Here is a 24,053-nt window from a genome sequence, read left to right as displayed (position 1 = left end):
TAGGAAATCAAGTGCTGTTGAGAAGTGTGAGAAGTTGGCCTGGTATATGATGCTCACTAGTTAAAGTGATCACCTTGTACCATGCCAATTAACCCTTATGGTGTGGTTGTAAGTCAACCTTTTCGGACTAGCTGCCCTAGTGGTAGCGTAGGCTAAGCAGTCTTTGAGGCTAAACTCGTGATGCGTGTTAAGCCAGCTGTTTTACCAAATGCAACCCCCTTTTATACCAATGAAAGGACACCACACAGATATATATTCAAAATATATATGTATTGATTTCTCAAAGTAACCCCTAGTCTCTTTATGAGCACAGGAGCACAAATCGTCGAACAAGATTATCACAGAATACTCAGAAGTTGCACTTTATATGGATAGGCCCTGGTGGCCACTCGAACCATATACTAAAATAGTGGTATAAGTACCACGAACAGAAAAGGGAAAAGGCCTAGGGCCTCTAGAATCGCTGGGCCTACAAGGAGCTAACGTCAGTTAGTGACCAGGAGGTCCACGGGTGGCGTGTGCAGAGCAAATAGTCACACGCGTGCTCCCATAGGTTTCAATGGGTGCGTAAAAAGTACAAAGTTACTGCAAAGGAGATCTTCCGGGTTGACTAGGAACTTAAGATTTGGAACACAGGCACTAGAGATGTATTACTACACATGGGCACCGGAGTACCAGCTTTACCTCACCCACAGGAAGCGGGTGCATAGGCCTCAAAGTGCGTCGGGTTTCTTCTATCTGTTCCGTTGAGCCTGGGACAAAGATGCTGCAGGCGGTCGGTCCGGGAGAGATGCGGTGGATCCAAGGGTGGATCGGAGTTGCAGAAGACCTGAAAGCAGAGGGGACAGTGTTCACAGTCACTAGCCAGTGACCGGCGTGGCACCAGGTAGGTACCAGGCGATGTCGGGTGCAAACAGGTGATGAGGGGTAGCTTGTCTCCGCAGCCACGTGGTCCCTGAAGGTCGACGACGTCCAGGAGTCGGCTCACGAGCTGTCCCACGCAGGCTCTCGCTGTCGGCGGTGTCGGCGACTTGGTCGAAGCAAACAAGCCTTGGCAAAAGCAATTGTAGGAGGATTCGGAAATCAGCTGTTGGTTCTGACCAGCAAGGTCCAGTCTGGAGCAACCAGACCAGCGGTGTTTTTCGTAGAGTTCGTCGCCAAGATGGCCACTAGCCAGCGGGCCAGCAACCGGTTAGGCGCGTCGAGTGGCAAAATGCAGAAGGGCCCCACGCAGATCGTGGAGATGCTGGAGGGCTCACCTTTGGTGCAGATGCTGCTCGGGTGTTGGGCTTCTCAGATCCCAAAGCACAACTTGGAGGGAGCCTCGGTTGTTGCACTTGTCAGCTTGTCGTAGTCGATCCAAGATGGCTGGCTCCACGTGTCTCGGTGCCTCCACGGGTCTCCTCTTTTCAGGGACTGTGGATCGGGCGGTGAGAGGTCTGGAGGTCCAGGTCTTGTCAGTCTCTGGGCTCGGGCTCCGGCGGGAGGCGGCGGCAAAGCAGACGTTGATTCGCTGGATGGTGCTTGCGTTAGCAAGGTGGTCACTCCCTGACCACAGGGGAGATTGGCTTCAGTCCTCTGTGCAGCAGAGCGTCGAAGTTCCCGTCTTCTTCTTAGTTTTAAGTTGATTCCAGGATGTCTGAAGTCTTAGGACACAGCTCCTACCTTTAAGCGGATTCTAGGGGCCGGACTACTTGCTAGGTCCCTCCCTATGGGTGGGACCAGGAAGGGGGGTGGTTACACCCCCAATCCTTTGTCCAGCTCGCCCCAGGCCCGGGACTGGTGTGCCCCAGGACCGGTTTGAACTGGCATATGCACCGAGGCTCCTTGTGAGCCACAGGCATGTCTGGTTTCTTTCAAGCCCTACCTGACCAATACACAAAATCCTGTCTGGGGTGGTGCACGCACCTCCCCTGGCAGGAAACCCTTTGTCCACACCTCCCAAGCTGGAAGGACTCCCAGCAGCAGGAGGGCAGACTTGTGTCTGTGGTGGCAGCATCCATTTTGTGGAGCTGAGGCTATGTCTGATTTTACCCGGGTTTCAGGTACTGTACATGTCGTGTCCCTCTAGAAGGGTGGAATGCTAACCCCGCCGCCAGAATTGGCGAGGGGTTAGTATTCCAATTCGTATGACACCTTACTCGACATGTTTTGATAAAGCCAAACCAAAGATAGCATTTAACCGCGAGGTTCATAATGCACTTAAGAGTATATGGTATGACGATATCTGGAAACAGTAGAAGGAAGTTGTTCCGACCACTGCAGACAGGCTCAGCTCATGCCAGAGCACCATCTCACATGGAACCAAGCACTCTGCCTTCAGGATTGTTAAGGCCTGCCATAGGAGTGACTTATAGGTTACCAGGTGTCCCATTTAAGGTTAGGTATAGGTATACTACACCTAAGTAAGACCAACTTACCCCAGCTGAGTGATCAGCCAGTTGTGTCAGATGTGTTAGGCCAAGCCTGGGGTGGCATAATACATGCTTCAGCCCCTGGCAGGCCTTGGATACACCAATGCCCTGGGTACCTAGTGTACACTGGTACAGGGGCTGACAGGGTGATCCAACCAATTGGGTATGTACCTAGGGTACATGGAGTCCATTTTACAGAGAGAGCAGATAGCCTGAGAGCCTGAATGGCAGGATCTCAGGCCAACTAAGTCGAAAAACCAGCTAGACACTAGGCAAAAATTTGGGGGTAACCATAGTCAGATATCCACCTTCCTACAAGGAGTTACTCACTTAAGGCTTACCATATCTGAAGCCCTGGATAGTTTTTGACTGAAACTAAAACCAGCATTCTTTACAAATTGATTGCTTGCGAGCATGAGAAGGATAACTTCTGCCAAATGAATTTTGCAGCAGGTATGTAATTTTAGAGCTCTGCACTGTTTGTCATAGAGGTCTATGTCTGCCTTCCAAACTTCCAAATGGGCCCTATCCTTTGAAGGACCTTGAAGCCAACAGGGTGGGCTTCACTAGCCCACATGTACTTTTGTGACAACGTGCCTCTTTTGACATGGTTATCCCCCACTTTTTGCCTGTAAAATGGTGGTTTCGATTGAAAGTTAATAGGGTCCCTGCCAACCTGCTCCCCTGTTCCAGAGCTCATTTCCTTAGAAACTGTACTACGATTGGCAATTTCAGACCCCTGTAAGTCCCTAGTAAATGGTACCATGGTACCTAGGGCTTTAGATGGAAGAGGATCCCCTAGGGACCCCTCGTCAAGGCCATGCAAACTGTCACTGCAGGCTTCATGCCTTGTTGCAGAGAAAAACCACAAAGTTGACATGGCAATCTGTGTGCCATGCTAAGCAGCACTGCCTATGGAATAGGTGAGTCACCCCTCTTGCAGGCCTTACAAGCCCTAAGGCTGATATGCCCCTAAAATATTTAAGTCTGTTCTTAATATTGCAAGTGCCAGCAAAGCCATAGAGAGTAGATGGGCTGGAAACTTGATAACTCGAGTTCCCCAGCACCATGATGGCTTTAGTGAACCCAGGAGTGTTTGGTGCCAAACAACTCCTCTCAATAAGCCCACACTAATGCCAGGGTGGGATTTATTGAAACATGTACCCAGAGGAAACCTCAGAGGTGCCCCCTGGAAACCTACCAACCCTCGCATGATCTCTAACTTGCTTTAGGTAGCCTGCCACCACCAGACATGTTTTGGACCCCTGGGTCGAGACCCTCTGCTCTCTGAGGCCAGAAACAAAGCCCATCCTGGGCAGAGGTGTCACACCTCCTCCCCCAGAATGAACACAGTGCTCGAGAAGGAAACTTCAAAGGCCTTGCTTCCTTGGTAATGCGATCCCAACCTCTGCTTCTAGCAGTAAATGGCAGCCCCTGGCTTACACCTCAACGTTTGGTGGGAGAACCGTCTGGGAAAACCCAAGTGAGAACAGGAGGTGTACCCCCCCCCCTTTGCCAACTTCATCTCGTAGGTGCTGGAGGCAAAGTGAAGCATATTTTTCAGTACTTCAGTGCTCACCATCTTGAAGATGGTGGAACTTATCCAATCAGTGCTATGGCTATGTCCCCCTCCCACAGGAGAGTGGCATAATTGTGGGTGTAGACACCCCAGGTGAGAGACCCATTGGTCCCTACCTGTAACACCCCTAAATCTAGTATTTAGGTGGCACCCGCAGACCCTGAAAGTAGATTCCCAGTGACCTAAGAAGAGCCAGACACTGCAGAGTTGCACTAGCAGAGAAGACTACTGAAACCAACTGACTTGGCCCCAGCGCTACCGCCTGTCTGCAGCCCTCTATCATCCTGCTCAAAAGATAACCTGCCCCGTAGCCCAGCGACCTCCAAAGCCTTGGGAGGACTGACTGACTGCCTTTGACAAAGACCAAGATCTCCTGTGGACAGTGGACCAGTCCAAAAGAAACCAATTTTAAACAACAAGGAGCTCCAGCTCTGAAGAAAGCGGAACCACCGCTGGACCCACCTCTGCACCTACCACTGCACCCAACGCCCACATCCAAGTGGCTCATCGGTCCTGTGAAGTTTCCCCAGCGCTTCTGAGCAAGAATCCACCGCGGGCTGACACCTGCCAAACTCCGCCTCGATGCCTGCAGCCTCAACTCAAACACTCCACTTCCCAACTGCGACCTGCCCGGTAAGACTTTTCCAACACCTAAGGAGACCCCTGCACCCGTAGCACTTGGGTCTTGGGGAGTGTGACCAATGGTGTCCCTACATCTCCTAGAATTTCTCCTTACCTGGGCAGCTGTGGGTTTTCTTCTTCCGGCTGCCTGATCCTGCAGCCTTTCTTCAATACCGATCTCCCCCATTGGTTTACAATGGGTGCCTGACGCTGTGTTGGCAGTCCGCACCTGGCGACCCCTGTGCCGCTGAGAGGTGTAAGTTTGGTACTGCCTTGTGGCCTCACATGCTTACCTTAATCCCTTAGGTTAACATTGCTGAACTGAAAATTGCACAAAGTGTCCACCTTTTTAAAGTTTAGAGTGAAAAGTATTTTTCTTGAAAAGCTTATGTTCGAGGCATATGAGCTGCAGATTGTACACTATGCATAGATCGCCATCTGGTGTTGGGCTCGGATGCTTGCACTTTGTTGTTGTCTTGGAAGAGTCTTTTGTAGTCACGAGATAGGTGACTCCTCCCTTGGATGATAGTGCGCATGGGCATCGACTCCATCCTCAGATTGATTTTTTTCCCCGCCATCGGGTTCGGATGGAACTTCTGCGCTCCGGTTCGGCACCATATTCTCCAAACCTTTTCGACGTGCAAACTATCTACAACTCGACGGTACTGTTTTCGATCGCGTGATCTTCGACGCGCATCTCAACTACTCTATTCCAGTCGTCGACACGGGCCGCTGGGCCTATCTACGCCGTTCGGGCCTACAGCTCATGGAAAGGACTCCATTTAAAAAATGCCCCCAGTGTGGGACGAAATTCCCACACAGTGACCACCACAAGGTCTGTAACCTGTGTCACTCGCCCGAGCATGACGAGAACAATTGGCAGGCCTGCGCCTCTTTTCGATCCAAAAAGACCATCCGTGATCGCCGAGCCCAACAACACATCATCGAGCAGATCTGGCACCAGTAGACGTCTTCGATGAAGGCCCCTATGTCCCGGAGTAGGATTTTGAAGACCCGGAAATCTTGTCCAAAGCAGACGACTCAGACAACCACATCACTCCTGCTCAACTAGTGAGTACAATCGCCCCTACCCCAACTCCACCCGAAAAAAAGCAGGCCTTGGTCAAGACTTCACCTGCTGGCCCCAGTCGTGACCGAAAACAAGCTTCAGAATCCCAAGGCCCGTCTCCGAAGATAAGGGACAAGCCTTCCGGTAGCTCAGGACCGAGCAAACCGCATCTCAGTGTCCCACAGGCGCCTTTGGCACCGAAGATGGGGGAGCAACCCACTCCCAAAAAGAAGTCTGCACCGACCACCTTGACGCCGAAAGAAAAGACATCGGGTCCGAAACCAAAGCATTCAGAACTGAAAAAGATTTCCGTCTCCATAGCTAAGCAAAAGGACCCCGAACCACCTCCCAAGGCCTCAGAGCAGAAATCTAAACCCTGCTCGGACCGAAAGTGGTTACCAAGAAGGAGGCCCTTTTTCAACCGGATCCTGTCGATCCGAAACAGAAAACTCTCCATATAGACCCCAAAACAGGACATGTGGCTGCTGTTCCACACAAGAAGAGGAAGCTGGACACACCACACACTCCTGTAGTGCCTGTGGAGAAAAAAAGACTGTGCCACTTCACCTATATGACCCTCTTCTCCTGTTCTTCCACCTAAGCCTGTCCTCCCTCCTAAACCTGTCTCTACTCCACATCCTCCAAGACTTCCACCACACGATGATGATGATGATGATTTATGGGGTGGGGGGAGGCAACAATGACCCTTTCACTGACCCTGTTGACGACATGGACGTATCACAGGACGATTGGGACGATTATGATAACCCAATTGATCCCCCAGACCTCCCTGATCCCCAGGCATATCCAACAAAGCCATCCCTCCCAGATAACAATATTGGCTTCGGTCAGCTTGTAAATAGAGCTGCTCTCTACCATGGTGTTCAGATGCATTCTGACCCTGCAGACTAGGACTTTCTTCTAGACACCTTCGAACAGTCACAGAAGACTGTCCAAACCCTTCTAATGCTAAAGGGGGTCATTAAACATGCCCCCCGACATATTCAAGGACCCTGTGAGAGCTAGAATTCTCAATCCCAGGATTGACAAAAAATATAAACCCACTCCCGATGATCCCGCCTACATCCCTTAGACTCACTAGTGGTAACTAATGCTAGGAAACGTGCCAACTCTCAAACCTCCGGTGATGCACAACCTCTGGATAAATAATCTAAGTTGTTAGATGCCTCTGGCAAGAGAGTTGCTGCCCTAGCAGCAAATCACTGACACATAGCCAATACAGAGACATTACTTGCTAGGGTACGATAGGGCTCACTATGACCAGCTAGAAACCTTATTACAACATTTACCTGATCAATATAAAACCGAGGCAAATGATTTAATTCAGGAGGGCAAACTAATAACTAACGCATCAATCAAGTGTGCCCTTGATGAAGCTCACACAGTCTCTAGGTCCATTAACACTAGTGTGTTACTCAGACGACATGCCTGGTTACGCATCTCAGGCTTCAAACAGGAGGTACAAACAACTATCCTCAATCAGCCGTTAAATCGGGAACAACTTTTTGGACCAGCTTTAGACACCACTCTAGAGAAAATGAAATAGGACACGTAGACTGATAAATCCATGGGGTCATTACAGTCTCCATCCACACGTGGTTCCTTTCGTCGCTCCTTCTATAGAGGAGCATCCAAAAACATTGGAACAGACACCGCCTCCTCTTCCTACAAAACCAACACACAAACATACCCCAATAGAGGATATTTTAGAGGCAGATACAGGGGAAAGAACAACGAAGGAAGAGGCCGAGTTAACCACACCACTCGCACCTCCCCCACTAACAAGCAGTGACTTCCCTTCACTCCCTCCAGACCATTCCACTCTGGTCGGAGGGAGACTCGAATAGTTCCTACCTGTCTGGAATTCCATCACTACAGACAAGTGGGTAAGACAAATTATCCAGTATGGTTACTGCCTGGAACCTACAGCAACCCCACCCACCATACCACCCAAACAGCGTCCAATGTCCACGGAACATCTAACACTCTTGAAACAAGAGGTTCTCTCACTGCTTCAAAAGCAGGCAATAGAACTAGTTCTCTTGCAGCATCAAGGAACAGGGGTTTACTCGCTGTATTTCCTAATCCCCAAAAAGGATGGCATCCTAAGGCCAATACTTGACCTCAGACCCCTCAATCTCTACATACAGTCAGATCATTTTCATATGATCACTCTTCAACAGGTCCTCCCACTACTTCAACAAGGCGACTTCCTTGCCACACTAGATCTCAAGGGCGCCTACTTCCACATTCCCATACACCCTGCTCACAGGACGTATCTAAGGTTCATAGTGGACGGACAACACTATCAGTTCAAACTCCTTCCATTCGGGGTGACCATTGCACCCAGGGTGTTCACAAAGTGCCTTGCAGTAGCAGCAGTACACTTGAGAAGACAACAAATCCATGTCTTTCCATATCTCGACGACTGGCTGATAAAAGCAAAGTCATTCAACCAGTGTGTTCATCACACTCCTCAAACCATCTAGCTGCTACACCACTTGGGATTCACAGTAAACTACACCAAGTCAAATCTTCAGCCCTCCCACATACATCAGTATCTAGGGGCCACATTAGACACCTCCAGAGCTCTGGCATATTCCAATCCAGCCCGGATAACCAGTATGCAAACACTAATCACCAAATTTCAGCCACAGCATTCCCTCCCAGCAAGGGTATTCATGCAACTCATAGGAATGATGACCTCTTGCATTTTTATCATACCTCATGCAAGACTTCAGATGCGCCCCTCACAGGAATGCGTAGCACGTCAGAGGAACCAGGCTCAAGGACAACTTACAGATCTGGTGTTGGTGGACAGCCGCACACAACGCTCTCTGCACTGATGGAACACACAAAACCTTTCCAAAGGGCAGCCGTTCCTAGAGCCAGTTCCACAGATAGTGCTAACAGCAGGACGCATCACTCACTGGCTGGGGAGCCCATCTCCTAAACCACACATTTTAAGGCAAGTGGACCACTCAACAGAGTGCTCCACATCAATCACCTAGAATTACTGGCAATATTTCTAGCATTAAAATCATTCCAAGTACATCTACATCACAAAACTGTCCTAGTCCGAACGGACAATATGACAGCCATGTATTACATACAAAAACAAGGTGGCACACATTCTTTGCAGCTGTCTCAGCTGGCACAAAGCATATGGAGATGGGCCATTCCACAAAACATATACCTTCTGGCAGAACATCTTCCAGGAGTTCACAATCAGATTGCGGATCTGCTAAGTCGACAGACACAGCAGATACACGAATGGGAACTTCCTCCCCAAGTTCTTCAACCATTTTTCCAAACCTGGGGTCAACCAGACATAGATCTGTTTGCCACACACGCAAATTAAAAATGCTCAACCTTTGCCGCCAGGTTTACACACTTGTTGTCCAAAGGCAATGCGATATGGATGAACTGGTCAGGCAGATTTGCGTACGCTTTTCCGCCACTCCCACTGATTCCCCTAGTGGTACGCAAGCTCAGGCAACAGTCTCTCAGAATGATCCTGGTAGCTCCCACATGGGTACGGCAACCGTGGTTCACGACACTACTGGAACTCTCAGTAGTTCCACACCAAAAACTACCTCTCCTCAGCATTGCTAACGCAGAACCATGGAGAGATAAGGCACCTAAATCCAGGTCAACGGAATCTAGCGATCTGGTTCCTGAAGTCCTAGAGTTCAGTTACCTTACCCTTAAAGAAGCCAGACGCCCTATTACTAGAGCTTGCTATGCAGCAAAATGGAAAAGATTTGTCATCTACTGCAAGAACAATAAAATTGATCCGCTGGATGCTTCAATCCAGGACATCATTTGCTATTTGCTACACTTACAAAGGTGTAATCTAGCATATTCATCCATACGATTACATCTAGCGGCACTTGCCACTTATTTACAAAACAGACACTTATCACTATTTAGAGTACCTGCAATTAAAGCCTTTATGGAGGGCCTTAAAAGGATAATTCCCCCCAGACTGCCACCCTCTCCGGTGTGGAATTTAAACATTGTTCTTAACAGGCTCATGGGTCCCCCATTTGAACCTCTACATAAATGTGAACTGCAGTTCCTCACGTGGAAAGTAGCTTTCCTTGTCGCAATTACCTCTCTCAGAAGGGTAAGTGAGATCCTGTCTTTAACCATACAGGAACCGTTCTTACAAATACATCGTAGCAAAGTGGTTCTTAGAACAAATCCAAAATTCCTTCTTAAAGTAATCTCTGCTTTTCATCTTAACCATCTATAGAGTTACCAGTGTTTTTCCAAAACCCGGACTTCGTAGCAGAGAGAGCTCTTCACACACTTGACGTCAAAAGAGCTCTACTTTATTATATTGACAGGACTAAGCCCTTTAGAAAGACAAAACAACTGTTTGTAGCCTTCTCACCACCTCATAAAGGTAACCCCATCTCCAAAGCTGGGATCACAAGCTGGATAGTAAAATGCATTCAAATATGCTACCAAAAGGCTAAACGCACATTAACAATCCCCCCTAGAGCGCATTCAACACGCAAACTAGGGGCTTCCATGGCATTCTTAGGGAACTTTCCCTTGGATGACATCTGTAAAGCAGCAACATGGTTTACCCCACACACCTTCACCAAACACTACTGTGTTGACGTGCAGACTATGCAGCAAGCTTCTGTAGGCCAAGCTGTTCTTAAAACACTTTTTCAGACTACTGCAACAGATACAGGTGACCACCGCTAAGGGAGACACTGCTGTACATTCTATGTATAGTGTACATTATGCAGCTCGTATGTCTAGAGCGGAAAATGCTACTTACCAGTATGCATCTGTTCTTGGCATGTAGAGTTGTACAAACCCACCCGCCTCCCCGGAACCTGTTTCTGTTCCAGTATTATCTTAATTACATTTATATGGACATCTCTTACTTCTTACGGACTTCATTTCCCAACATGGCGAAAAACAATCTGGGGATGGAGTCGATGCCCATGCGCACTATCGTCCAAGGGAGGAGTCGCCTATCTCGTGACTACAAAAGACTCTTCCAAGACAACAACAAAGTGCAAGCATCCGAGCCCAACACCAGATGGCGATCTATGCATAGTGTACAACTCTGCAGCTCTACATGCCAAGAACAGATACATACTGGCAAGTAGCATTTTCCTAACTTTTTAACGTATTTCTTGGTCTTAAAATAAATCTTTAAAGAAGTTTATTTTTATAGAATTGCTGTGGATCTCCTTTTTGAGTTGTGTGTCATTTATGAATCACTGTGTGCATAACAAATGTCTGTCTGACCACTCTACCACCAATTGAGCACTTTGGGTTTACATTGAGCCTGTACACTTCTGGGGGAATCTCTGGACTCTTTGCACGCTATAAAACTACTTCGTGGAATATCATATAAAGAGACGGCTTCCTACACCAAGACCTGTGAATAGCCCCAGGCAGGTTCTGTGGTATTGCTAGGGGGGCTTTCACCACTGCTAGTGTCTGGCATTGGCTTGTAGGCAGTTAACTATAGCATCCTTTGCATGGCATGAGAGGTGCAAGCCTTCACTGATTTTGCTCTGGATGGAACGGTAAGTATCTTCCCCCTGCTGCATGGGCCACTAGTAACTAGAAGATGAGCTCTTAGGAAAAGCAATAAATGCCCAAAGTATCAGGGTCAGTCCTTAAGCATCACAAGCGCCTTCCCCTCCTATCCACATTTGAAGAGATGTATGACGGATTACAGAATCCAAGCCGGCACTCACAGACCAGCTAGGCGCAGAATACAAAAGAACTGCGGCACCCAATGATGTGTCACTGAACAGCCTCTACTGTTTCTGCTTGAGGCTTGACATTGTGGACCTTTAGTCCTCATCGGTGAGTCTTATTCCCTCTAACCTATGATTGACACCCAAAAATAAAACTTTGGTTCGTTGAAAAATGGAAATTTAAGACTCCAACCACTAGATGATTTAATAATGCACAGCATTTGACTGTAAAAGACGTTACATTTGCAAAAATATGTATATGTGTAAGAAATTAGTTTATATTCTACAGACTGAACTATTGTCGTTGGATCGGAGAGCTCCAGGTACCTGATGCAGCTCAACCGTTTTGGACGCAAGTGCATATTACTGGCAGAAGTGTTCTGTTGAGGATTGTGATTGTTCATTATGGTTACTGTTGTGGGCTTTGTGATCACCAGGTACATGAGGGATCTTTAAGCTGTGCTTCATTTGTGTTCAATGTTCTACCTAGTGTGTCCTGTTGGCGTTTGTCTGTTGTCTGTTTTCTAGTGGTATGGACTATTGTGTACATGGTGACCTTAAGTACTAGACACATCCGCAGAGCACTGCATTCCTAGGTGAATCATCTGTACTGTGCACAATCGTATTGAGCTTGGTATATCTCACTTGTGTAGGATATGTGCTCATTGTTCTGTGCTCAAGTTGAGTGCTCTGTTTGCTAGTTAAAGTTGATGTTTGCACAGAGACATCCTAGAGGATGTTGCATCTACACAGCTCTGCACTCATGTGAAGCCTCTTCCGTATGCACTGTTAATTGTTGTGCATGTTATTGAGAGATCTTTGATTACTGAGTTATAAGAAATGTCTGAGCTATTTTTGAAGAGTTTGCAGCATACAGTGCAATGTGGAGTGTTGGATGTTGTCATTGTTGTGCTGCCAACAGAGCAGTGCAGTGACATCAACATATTCAGTGTACCTGCTCTATTTAAGTTCGTAGTATAAATGCTTACTGCTGGAGCTACTGGTCTACATGTTGTGCTCTTAGAGGTGTATATGTATGTGTGTGTGTATATGTGTATATATATATATATATATATCTTCTTTTAAAAAAATGGATAGCATGAACGGGCTAGTTTTGTAGGACCTACAGAATGAGCCACCTTTCAAGCATTGCACACAGGTCAAACAAAAGCGTGTGCTACCAAGCATACCAACCACACCTGCTGTCTTCCTGTTATCCAGCTTTAGAACACAGAACAGAAAGGAAGAGGAGTTGGCTTAACAGCTAGGCCGTTCGACCTCGAATCTGGGGAACTGGGTTTGAGTCTCGGCAAAGAAGCTGATCATCCTATGATTCTGGGCAAATCACGTAATCTCCCCGTGTCTAACAAAAAAATGAATGTGTCCTCATGTAACACAACTGGTGCTATGTAAAGCGCTCTGATACCCTATAACTTCGGGTCAAGTTTGCGCTATATAAAACTGTAAAATAAAAATAAGATCTGTTGGGTGCGACCATTAGGGATTTTTGGGGAGATGGGTTCAATTGAAATGTTCAGTTTAGTCATCGGGGGAACAGTTGTAACAATACACCTGCTGTTCTACTCTTGTTTTGCAGTGTGAATCCTTTCTAGATTTACATTTTGTGCATAAGTCCGCTATCAAGTGGTTTGGCTCAGATCAATTAATAGTAGACATTTTTTCCCCAATAGTTGTTGACTTAGTTGTAGTCGTATAACTCATTATGTCGACCAAGAGCCTGCGTTGTACCCTTATGTGCCTAGATTTAAATATTTTTTTTCGTTTGATGTGTTTGGAGGTGTTTTAGAAGTGTTCCTGAGGAATGGCAGTTTTTCATCACAAATTTGAGGGCGACTTGGCAGAGCCTGATGCAAAGAATGTTGCGTTGACAGTTTTTTCACCAACTGACTTTACCTTCGCCAGCGATTGTGTGCATTGAGAGGTGTTAACTTTGAGGCCCTTCATTACCTTTTTATTTTACGGATGTGTTCATATTTTGTCTAAACTGTAACCAAAGGTTTGGTGTAAACATTGAACACTCTTTATGTATGCTGTGCATCCCCAGAGGCCAGACGTTTGGAGGGTTGTAACACCTGTTCTCCTGTATTGGATCTTACATAAATTCACATGCTTGAATCATTCCCCCTTGTCAAGGTGCGAACCTTTTGGAACAGCCCATAGTCCTTCTGAACTAAATGTTAAATATCCGGAGTAAACTGAGGAATGTTTTGAGGAACAACATTACTCTTCAGAGGCGCCATTTCCTAATCAGCCTATTCCAAACATGGAACACTAGCAACCATATGGCCATTGTCAGCCCTAAGAGGACACGGTCCTTGTACCAAGAGCCTTGGTTCAATATCTATAAAGCATGTTGCAAGATTATTACAAGAGATTTCCAAAACTCTTAAAGGTTATATTGTCACCACAACCAATACAGTCCCCAGAATCTCCACGATTACAACCTTCTACTCTGAGCACACTTTGTAATCTTCTGAAGGAGCATACAAAGAAAAGGACACTAGCGGCATACATCACAGTTCCACCTGCAGATATCAGAACATCTTCTGAAGAGAAATTGAAGTACCAGACTTCCAAAGTGGATCCAATGAATGGGACAACTACCTGCTTCCGACACCATCACTACTGGCTCCTCCTCATGGGGATTCTACTCCTGACTATATTGGAGGTTCATACACTCATGGAAAGAGCAGCAAAAATGTTTGACCTTCCAATGCCAGTAAAACAATTGCTTTTTGCGTGACTTTAAGAAGCCTACTACAAAATCGATTATGGCTATCTGTAGGAAGCTTGCTCTTTATAAAATATATCAAAATGAGATCATTTGTGTAAAGAGCCCAAGGGTTCCCCTATGAGTGGATAGAGACTTGCTATGGCAATCTCAAAGTGCTCTGCTAGGGGGTATTGTGGACGCGCAGCCTTAGGGTTAACACAGAGGAGTGCAAGCCATCTAAAAGTATATACAATGGTCAGTAAATGAGACACATGACTCATGAAGTTGCTCCACACCAGTTCATAAAAATAGCAAGTATCTTTATATAGGTTTAGGCATCAGAAGAAAATCGATAACATAAGTATGTTTTCAAATATGAATTATTTTCAGTTCAAAAAGTGGACACCGTGCAATTTTTGAGTTCTTCAATGTTATCCTATGAGGGATTTACAGGACCAATCTTCAGGAGTTAAGGTGAGTGATGGGCAAGGTCCAAAGCAGCACCAACAATACACCACCAGCGGCACGGGGCGGCCGGGTGCAATACAGCGTCGGGAGCCCAATGGCGTTATCTTGAGATTGGTCACTGTAAAAAGAGGCTGCAGGCTCTTGCTGGCAGGCCAGTCGGGCTGAACCACCAGGGGGCCTCAGGTCGTGTGATGCTCGGGAGACGCAGGAATGCCTTTGGTCCTTTTCTCCACGGCCCGGGGAGACAGATACAGAGGGGGCTTCAGGCATTGGGTTTTCTTACCGGGAGCAGTCACGGTAGAGGGTTCCTGCCTGCAGAAACTGCAGGTGGGGGAAGTGCCCATGAGGGGCGAAACCACAAAGGACTCGAGCTCTGGAGGGCTGGGGGGCATTTTTGATACCATTGGCCTACTTCAACTCAGGCTGGGGGTGATGGGTACAATGGTGGTTCAGGTGTCTGGTTTGAGTGGTTCCAGAGGCCTCAGAGTCTTTGCATTGTAGTTTTTGAAGGATGCAGGGGAAACAAGTTCGCTGTTCACAGGAGGTCTTTGTTCTTTATCAAAGGCAGGCAGTCCTCCCAAGGTTCTGGAGTCAACAGCTGCAGGACGAGTCGACTTTGGCTCAGTTCTCTACGAGGAGTGCAGACAGGCTGGCAGGGTCAGCACCAGGTCAGCTGCTTCTTCTCTCTTCTACTTTTGCGGTTCTTCGGTGTCCTCTCTCTTCTTTGTTTGTCAGGCTCTGCTTCTCGGGTGCCAGGGACTCCCCTAAATACAGAATTTAGAGGTATTAGGGGAGTGTAGGGTAGTAGCCAATAGGCCGCGGACCCTTGGGGGCAGGCTGGCAGAAACCAGTCCGCAAGGACACTAGAAGCTGGTAGGTTTTCAGTGGGCACCTCTAAGGTACCCCCTGGGTACAGAGGTGCCCCCCTGGGTGCATGTATTGGTAAATCCATCACTGCAATCAGTGCGGGTTTATCAATCCAAGATGTTTGATACCAAGCAGCCCTATTTTCAGTGAAGCGATCATGTAGCTGGGAGACACTTTTCACCAGTGTCTAAGACGTTTTAAAATGGCTTCCCTGTCAACTTGCACTGGCAGTAATAGGGCTGGCCAGCTCGTGGGCATATCTGCTCATGCAGGTATGCCCTCACATTTAAGATTCAGCACCCTTCCTTAGGGCTGTCAGGCCTGCTGTAGGGGTGACTTACAAATATTACATGTAATGTTAGGGACATAGCACACCGGGATGTGTGACATGTCATATCACTTTCATCTGCACCAAGACATGCAGCCTTCAATGGCAGTCTTGCATGTGTTTGGCGAAGGGTCCCTTAGGGTGGCACAATTCGTGCTGCTGCCCTTAGGGACCCTCTTTAGTACCTTAAGTTCTAGGTGACAGGGGTACCATTTACTTGGGACTTACAGAGGGAGCTAAAGGCTTTGCCAATTGAGGGAACAGGTGTACAGTTTTGAGGGATAGAACACTAGTACTGAGGACATGGTTAGCAGGAACCCAGTACACTTCAGTCAAAGTTGCATCAAACACCAGGCAAAAAGTGGGGCGGTACTGCAACCAAAACCAGTTTCCTACATGTCAGTTTGGGGTTCGATATGAGTTTCTGCTAGCGGGTCTGCCTTTACTGCCATTCACTCCCTGGTTTCCTTCTCTGAGAAGGCCTCTGGTGCCTTTCGTTGGTAACACTTCAGTTTGTGCAGTCGCCTAGGTATGCTCAGCTCATTGCCTACACGCACCTTTGTGCTGCCTTTGGTGACACTCGTCTAGAGGAACACCCAAGGACCTAGGCATTGAGATTGGCAGAGGAGGCCGACACAGAGGACTCCTAAAGCTTGAGCCAGGACCATTCCCACAGTATTAGCAGACCATGAACTTATTTGAATTTCACTCAGACCCACTACAAATGCTGGACCCAGTCATGCATTATACAAAAGACAGTCGCGAGGCTTCAAATATATGGCCCTGCTGTGTTCAGACATAACAGACTGCCTGGTGCTCCAGATTGCCGGTCAAATAGATACATATCCTGAGGTGGAGATAGAATGTCCTGCACGCCCTGCTCCTCCAAAAGTGTCACCCTTCCATGCACTTCTAGGAAAAGTTGCATAGTCCTTAGAACCGACGGTGTCCACTGTAGAAGATCTGTCCAGAATTTTACTGTGGGCTCTGTGCTATATCATTGCTAATTTTGGCCCTCTATAATGTCCTACTGGAACCCATTGAAACTGTTTGGGACAAGTTTACTACAAGGTGGTATAGACCCGCTCCATGGATCTGGTCACCTTTTCCTCTCCCACCCCTCACCAGAAAGTCCAAGAAGGTTTCGCATCAGTCAGAGGATCATCTTCAGTTCCTGTAGTGGAGGTAGAAGTACTGCTGTAGAAATGAGCTATGGAATTGTTCCAAGAGCAGAAAATTGGACAGGGATGTGCCACTTTTGGTACCTTCTGATTCCCAAGGAGGGGGGGCTGTCTTCGTCCCATCCTAGACCTCAGGATCTTAACTTTGTTCCTGTGCAAAAACAATTTGATGCTTTCAATAACTCAGGTTCACCTGGCGCTTGAAATTGAAGATGGTATGGTGTCCTTAGACTTATTCTCGCATACCGATCCTGAAGTCTCACAGGAGGTACTTGCATTTTGTGGTGGGGTCCAGTCACTAGCAATTCATAGTCTTCCAGCGACTAACATCAGCACCTTCAGTCTTTACCAGGGTGATGGTGGTGGTTGCAGCACATATAGAGCCTCAGAGATCTCAGTGTTTCCATACCTAGATGACTGGCTGCTCAAGGCCAGCCACAGAATGTGTTGGCTCCCCTGCAGACATCATCATCCCTTCTGGTCGACATGGGCTTTCACCTAGAGCCCTCAAAATGCCTTCTCTTCACAGGGTCAGTAGTGTAGACAACATCCCTGAGAGTGATTCCTCCACATCAGAGGATCTGAGACATTTGAGATATGAGTTGAATTATTGCAAGGGGGTCGAGTTCCCGTGCCGATAGCTCTTCGCTTACTAGGTCTGTCTTCCTGTGTCCTCCTGGTCATATATGCATGCTAGCAGATGAGGGTTTTCTAGTACTAACTTTATTGGCAGTGGTTCAATCATTAGAGGGGGTCTGTATGATGCCATCTAGATCTCCCAGGACACTGTGACAGATCTGGACTGGTAATCAGTGGAAGATAATCTGTCACAAAGGGTGTCCATTTATCCTTCAGCAGGGGCTACAATGATAATGAATATATCCACTCTAGGATTATGTGCTTATCGGGAGGAATTGCTCATCGGAGGCCCCTCTACTCCAGAATAGCAGAGATTTCACATCATCCTGCTCGAACTGCATGCAGGGTCATTTCTCAAAGAGCCTTCTTCCCATCTGCTGCCTGTCTGTCCAGATCTTCTAGATAATACAACTGCAATCTAGTATGGCAACAAACGGATGAGTGGTGCGGCACCTTCTCTGTTAGGAAGCATTGAGGCTCACAGCTTGGGTGCATCAGCATGGGATCTGACTAGTCCGTGACCAGTTGGATTACTTGCTGAACAATAGGCTAACCGTCTCAGTTGAACCAACCATAGGTGGTTTAGACCATCTTTGTCTTCTCCACTCATGACAATTCTCGTTACCCGCAGTTCTGCACCTTACAGTATTCATTCCATGGAGCCTTGAGGGATTCCTTTCAGTTGAGAGGAGTTTTCCTTGTTACACATTTTCACCCATACCTTTGATTTCTTGAGTGCTGAGGAAGGATCGCCATGACTAGGCCCAAGCCATTATCACCCCAGACTGTCTGAGAAGGATGTGGTATCTACATGTAGGATGTGGTTGTGTCCGTTTTTCCATCTTCCTCTCAGGACGGACCTTCTTTCCAAGTAACCTCCAGTCCCTCCATCCTTCAAGCCTGGATATTGGGAAGGAACCCCTGAGCACCATCCAGCTGCCATTGAAGGCGGTTGACATTATCAGCTCGTTGCCCGTCCACAAATCAGAAGGTGGAGCAGATTTGTTGCCTGGTGTGCGCAGGCAGTGGAGAACAATTGAAAGCATGCCTGTCTGAAGTACTATGTGCTTGGTCTGTCCCCAGCCCTGCTGGGGTGTACAGCGTGTACTGTGAAGAGGTAAATTGCTTCTCTGCCTGTATTTCTGTGCCTTCCAGATTGGCCATCCCTTTTCAAATCCCTGAATGTGATCAGGTTCTTCAAGGGCCTGGCACATGTCCCCCCCCCGCCCCCCCCCCCCATTTGTAAAGCCCCGGGGAGGTGGTGGTCCCTGGGGCCGGGGGTCTGTAACCGACCCCCGCATTTAAATATAGTTCTCCGGGGAGATGGCGGTCCCCGGGGCTTAGTGGACCCGCGAGGCCCCCCGCCCATAATTAATTAGAACCCCAGGGAAGTGGCGGTCCCAGAGGCTAAGGGGGGGGCCGCATGCCCACTGCGCATAAATAATGATGCCCCGGGGAGGTGGCAGGCCCCCACACCTTAATTTAGAATTGCCCCCGGGACCTTGCCTACCCAGGGGCTTTTTAACAAATTATATATATATTTTATATATATATATAATTTTGTCCGGATTCACGCCTCCAGCGCGAATTGGGCTGCAATTATTTTTATAAAAATGCTTTTTTTGGGCCTTGGGGTCCTCTTGGGACCCCCTGAGCAGGCCTAGGGGGTCAGGGTGTTTCTACCCTGCCCCCCTTTCTTGTTTTTTAAATGTTTTTTTCTGCTGTTTTCTTGTGACTCGGTTATCGAGTAACAAGATGGCTGCCAACACTTCATGGTTTGGAGTGTTGGCTGCCAATTAGAATGAAGCTCGTGCTTGGGAGGAGTCGCGGCGACTCCTCGGTGCTCAGATATATAAATTTTTTATTTCTCTGTACCTACTGAACGAATGTAAACCGTTTGAAAAAAAAAAAAGTTGCTTTCTGAACCAAGAGCTACTTTTTTGCCAAATTTGGTGTAATTCCGTGTAGCAGTTCGGGCTGTAGCCATGTCTAAAGTTTCCTATGGAAATTAACATGGGGGAAAACGCGTTTTGGGACCCCCCTTTTTTCTCGGTCACCGCTTGACGAATCACCCCAAAACTTTCAAGACAGGAGCTGACCGGAGCACCCCATTAGTTTTGAAAATTTTCCGAAGATGCGTCAAACGGCGCCAAAGATATTGGCAAATCAAAAAACGCTTTTCCTATGGAAACTAGATCCTAACTATAACTACCTACTGGCGAGAAAAAAAATAATATATAACCACCTACTGGCGACAGTCGGATATATATATGTGTGTGTGTGTATGTATGTAGATGTGTGTATATATATATAATATTTTAGTTATAAGTATGTTTTTGGGTACAAACTAAAAGTGCCCCAAAAACTACCGGCTCTGCATTACTATACAAAAGCACTCTACATATAATAAGGTACAGCCTTCTTTCCTCTCCCCTCAATTGCTCGTAAGGACCTGGACAGATCACATAATACCGTCCACGTTCTGCAATATCATAAACAGGGGAAAGAAAGAGCTGACTTCAACACGTCAGCAGCATACGCTTAGCCTTTGTTGCTACCCAAAGAAATGGTCAAACAAAGGATGCATACACACTTAAAGCAACTAGACACCCTGAACAACCCTTAGGTTATATCTATACAAAGCATTAAAGCCAGCCCATTGCATCAAAAAATTTCAAGCTATATACAAACCGAAGCTAGTGGTTGGTAAAGACCATATTAAATATCAAGATGAATGGACCTACAAAATACAACTTTGTTTCAATATACATACAGTTAACCACTAACTGACAACCATAAAAAAGGGTTTTTCTGAGTCAAGGCTGTAAATGGTTACCACACTCATTAATACAAATAGGCATAAGAGTGTATTTATGTGTATACTCTTGTAGATCTGTTTGCAAGCTTACTATATATACACACACAACAGGAGGAGGACACATTCTCTCAAAGGCAACAAGTGGTACACAACACCATTTTTTGTTTTATATTAGGCTATATAGAATAAATACACTTCACACCCTCCTCCACTCTCACTGAATACCGCTACACAATCTATGCACAGTATGTGAATCTAGAAGACGTCCATGCTGCAAATCGAAACTAGTTACTTACCTGTAACAATAGTTTTGTTGCATAGAATCTTCTAGATACACATACAACCTTCCCTCCTCCCCTGTGAAGGGGTAAAAAGTAGCAATATGAAAAAAAGTATAAATAAGACGTATAACATAGTCGCTAAATAAACATAGTCCATAAGTACTGATGGGGGCTAACAAATAGCAAAAGGCTATACGTCTCCTCTTAAAGTAGTACAAACGTACTATATAAGAACTAATCAATAGCAGATGTGCTACATTTGTCCAATTTTAACAATGTGACCCGTTTTAACAGTCACAGCGAGCTACCTACATAGCTCATAAACAAACCAATAAATAGCAAATTGTAAACGCTTAACACATAAATTACAATGCTTATTATACTAATCCAAAGGAAATATATACAGCAATGTTGTTAAAAAATAAACAAGTATAGCTGGAAAAATAATTATATAGATATAAATGTGTGTGTATATGTATATATATATATATATATATATGTGTATATGTATGCGTGTGTGTGTATGTGTATATATATATATATATATATATATATATATATATAATATATTAATCGCCTTTTAAAGGTTAATTAGTGTTCCTGCACTCTCAATTCAATAAACACATAGAAGCAATATTAGATTTATTCAACAATCAAACACAATCCGAAAGCAAAAAGGGGAAAAATAATCTGAGAGCTTGCACACACACAAGGAGGGTTGTAGTCTGACCACAGGCATCGAGTTTCACAACCATCCAACAGAAAAAACAAAAAAAACAAAGCACTTTCCGACTCCAACCACTAGATGGCGGAATATACACCGTATGTGAATCTAGAAGAGTCTATGCTACAAAACTATTGTTACAGGTAAGTAACTAATTTTGTTACAGATAGTTTACTTTATTATGCTCAGAATGGTAAGTGGCTATGGCTTTTGCTGCTGGTATCGAGAGAAACTCCTCAATGGCCACACTTTTGGAGTAGTGGATTGGGATTATTGAACATCTTTGCAGGGTTTGGTGTTTGAATGTTGTTGGTTTTCTACACTCTTGCACTACTGAATTATGGTAAGGTGATTCAAACCACCTTCCATTTGTACTGTCTGTAAATACCCGTCTCACTTGCTTTTCTTTATTTCTTCACACACTAATTTTACCTTTCTCTCTCAATTTCTCGTGATTACAGATCAACTGCCTGGCACTCCTCTAAAGTATCCAAGAAAGAGGAAAGGTGAACTTTGGGTTTTGAACAGGAAAAACAGAAGCAACATAAGAAAGTGGACAACTAAATAGTGGACGTTGAAACCAGCAGCCCACCTAATTTACCAGTGGGAGCTTGGATGCTGGACCTCCTCTGGCATCACTGTGGGTGTTTGGAACATTTGACCACTCCCTCTCTTGTCTTTATGGGAGTTTTGAACATGAAGCACCCCTCGAGTGTCCATTTAGGAGCTCTCTGCATCACAACTTTTTTCTTGTGTGTTAGCAAGATCTTTTAATGCCTCTCTCCCAGTCACAAACTCAATCTACCTGGTCTGACTGGGGGACCTCCAAACTCTAGCCCTCTTCTCTCTCCTTCCATTAGAGCTCCTGCACATTGCCCCTCTCTACAATGTCCTTGTAAGCTCGAAATGTGCCAGCACAGCCTAACCTGACAGGGAGACTCTAACACTAGAACAGTTTCTATATTGTTTGTGTGGGAGCAATGCATGTTGAATGCTGTTTCTGTGGTGTTACTGTCGGAACTAAGAGTGCTGGAACCTCTAAACCGACCCCCACCCCTTAACCTCACCCTATAATCAGTAGGAGTTGTGAGTGTCTGAATCCACCTCAATGTTGCCATAGGAGCTATTAGTGATCGATCACCCTCCTTTCTACTAGCACAGCGAGTGTTCTGAATGTTAGTGTCAAGTGGTCTGTGTGGCAGATGCTCCTTTGATCTTTGTAAGAGCATTGCATGGAGAACACCCCCACATTGCCCCTATTATTTTGGTAGGGATACTGAATGCTAGACACCCCCTTAGAAGAACTATTTGCTCTGATTCAAATCCTTTCCACCTCACCTGTGTTGCTCTAAGAGATCATTCCCAGAAACCTCAGTCATGTATGCTGTTAAATCTCTAAGCACTGACCGCTGTTTGTCAAGTGACACAGTGGGAGGTGCGAATGCTGGATGGCACCACCTTGAGGAGCATTGAACCTTGGATTCCAGCTTTGATGTGGCACTGTGGGAGCTATGGATCCTGTCTGGTTAGCCATCTCACTGCTATTGGGTGGCTGAATGAGACTTGCGTGCGTGACCATAAATCTTTGACCACTGCCTTTTGCTCCTGGTTTGTCCTGTGCACTGGACTCTTTACATATTTTTTTTTCTCACTCTCAACAAAGCTGCACAATTTCAACTTCACATCAACCCTCCTGCTCATGTTGGACTTTTGTCTTACTACATGTTAGTGACAAACCAGCAGTGGTACAAGTCTGGGTGCCCTTTGCAGGTTAGTCTCAAAGTCTGATGTAACAAACGTCCTCCCAGTTTTGGCTCCATTTTGAAGGATGGCGTGAGTACTTATGGTACAAGAGTCCTCTCACATTGGTTGTAAGTTAATATCCATTGGGGTAACGCTTCTTACAGTGTAACTGAAGTCATCTTACACTGGTTACATATTAAAGCCACTGTGAACTGTTACCCTTGATTTAACAGAGGTCATTACACGACAGTCGTAAGTTGGGTACAAGCAACAACTTTTCAGTACGATATAATAAATCTTTTGTCATGGTGGTTATAAGTAAAAATTTGTTGAGAGCAATATATTTAATTATACAAGACTCACTCTGATCAGAAGTTCGATGAAGAGACTGATGTCCCCTATCACAATGGCTGTTTTATTTTGGTAAAAGTTAAGTGATCAGGCAATACTGTTTTGGGTGTACTATTCGTCCTGTCAAATGATGATTATACCTTATGTGAATTGGGTAACAACGCTTCCTCTTTAGGAAAGGTCTTGCCCACATCATAAGTTGGTACAGTGAGCATTGTCCCTTTCAATAACAGCTGCTAGCTTGTACCCCATGCTGCTTAGTCCGTAATGAGAAATGTCTTTAGTGATATAGGTATTGTCTCTTTTTCACTAGGTATATTGTAAGAGAGGTTGACCAAGATGTGTCTGCTTTAACACATTAATTCACACTGATTATCAGTTTATATGTTGTTAACGTTGTCTCTGGTCTTGTAGGAGATATAATCTCACGCTGGTTATAAATTACTAGGTCCAGTGAAGCAATTCAGACCTGTAAGA

The 24,053-nt window shown here is 46.1% G+C and overlaps 1 protein-coding gene across 1 annotated transcript in view; it reads left to right on the top strand.

Annotated features, from left to right (window-relative positions):
• LOC146811781 (serine/threonine-protein kinase NLK2-like) overlaps positions 1 to 23,671 on the top strand; it is a 312,019-nt gene extending 288,348 nt beyond the window's left edge. Inside the window, exon 11 of the mRNA XM_085618770.1 lies at positions 21,944 to 23,671. Coding sequence (XP_085474896.1) covers positions 21,944 to 21,992 — 49 coding nt within the window. The 3' untranslated portion in view covers positions 21,993 to 23,671. The remainder of the gene's footprint in view (positions 1 to 21,943) is intronic.
• Positions 23,672 to 24,053: the final 382 nt, after the last annotated feature.

The sequence above is a fragment of the Triturus cristatus genome, chromosome 7 (assembly GCF_964204655.1).
Source record: "Triturus cristatus chromosome 7, aTriCri1.1, whole genome shotgun sequence".
Lineage (NCBI taxonomy): Eukaryota > Metazoa > Chordata > Amphibia > Caudata > Salamandridae > Triturus > Triturus cristatus.
Note: the sequence above shows the minus strand (reverse complement) of the source record. Positions and strands in the feature narration are given on the sequence as shown.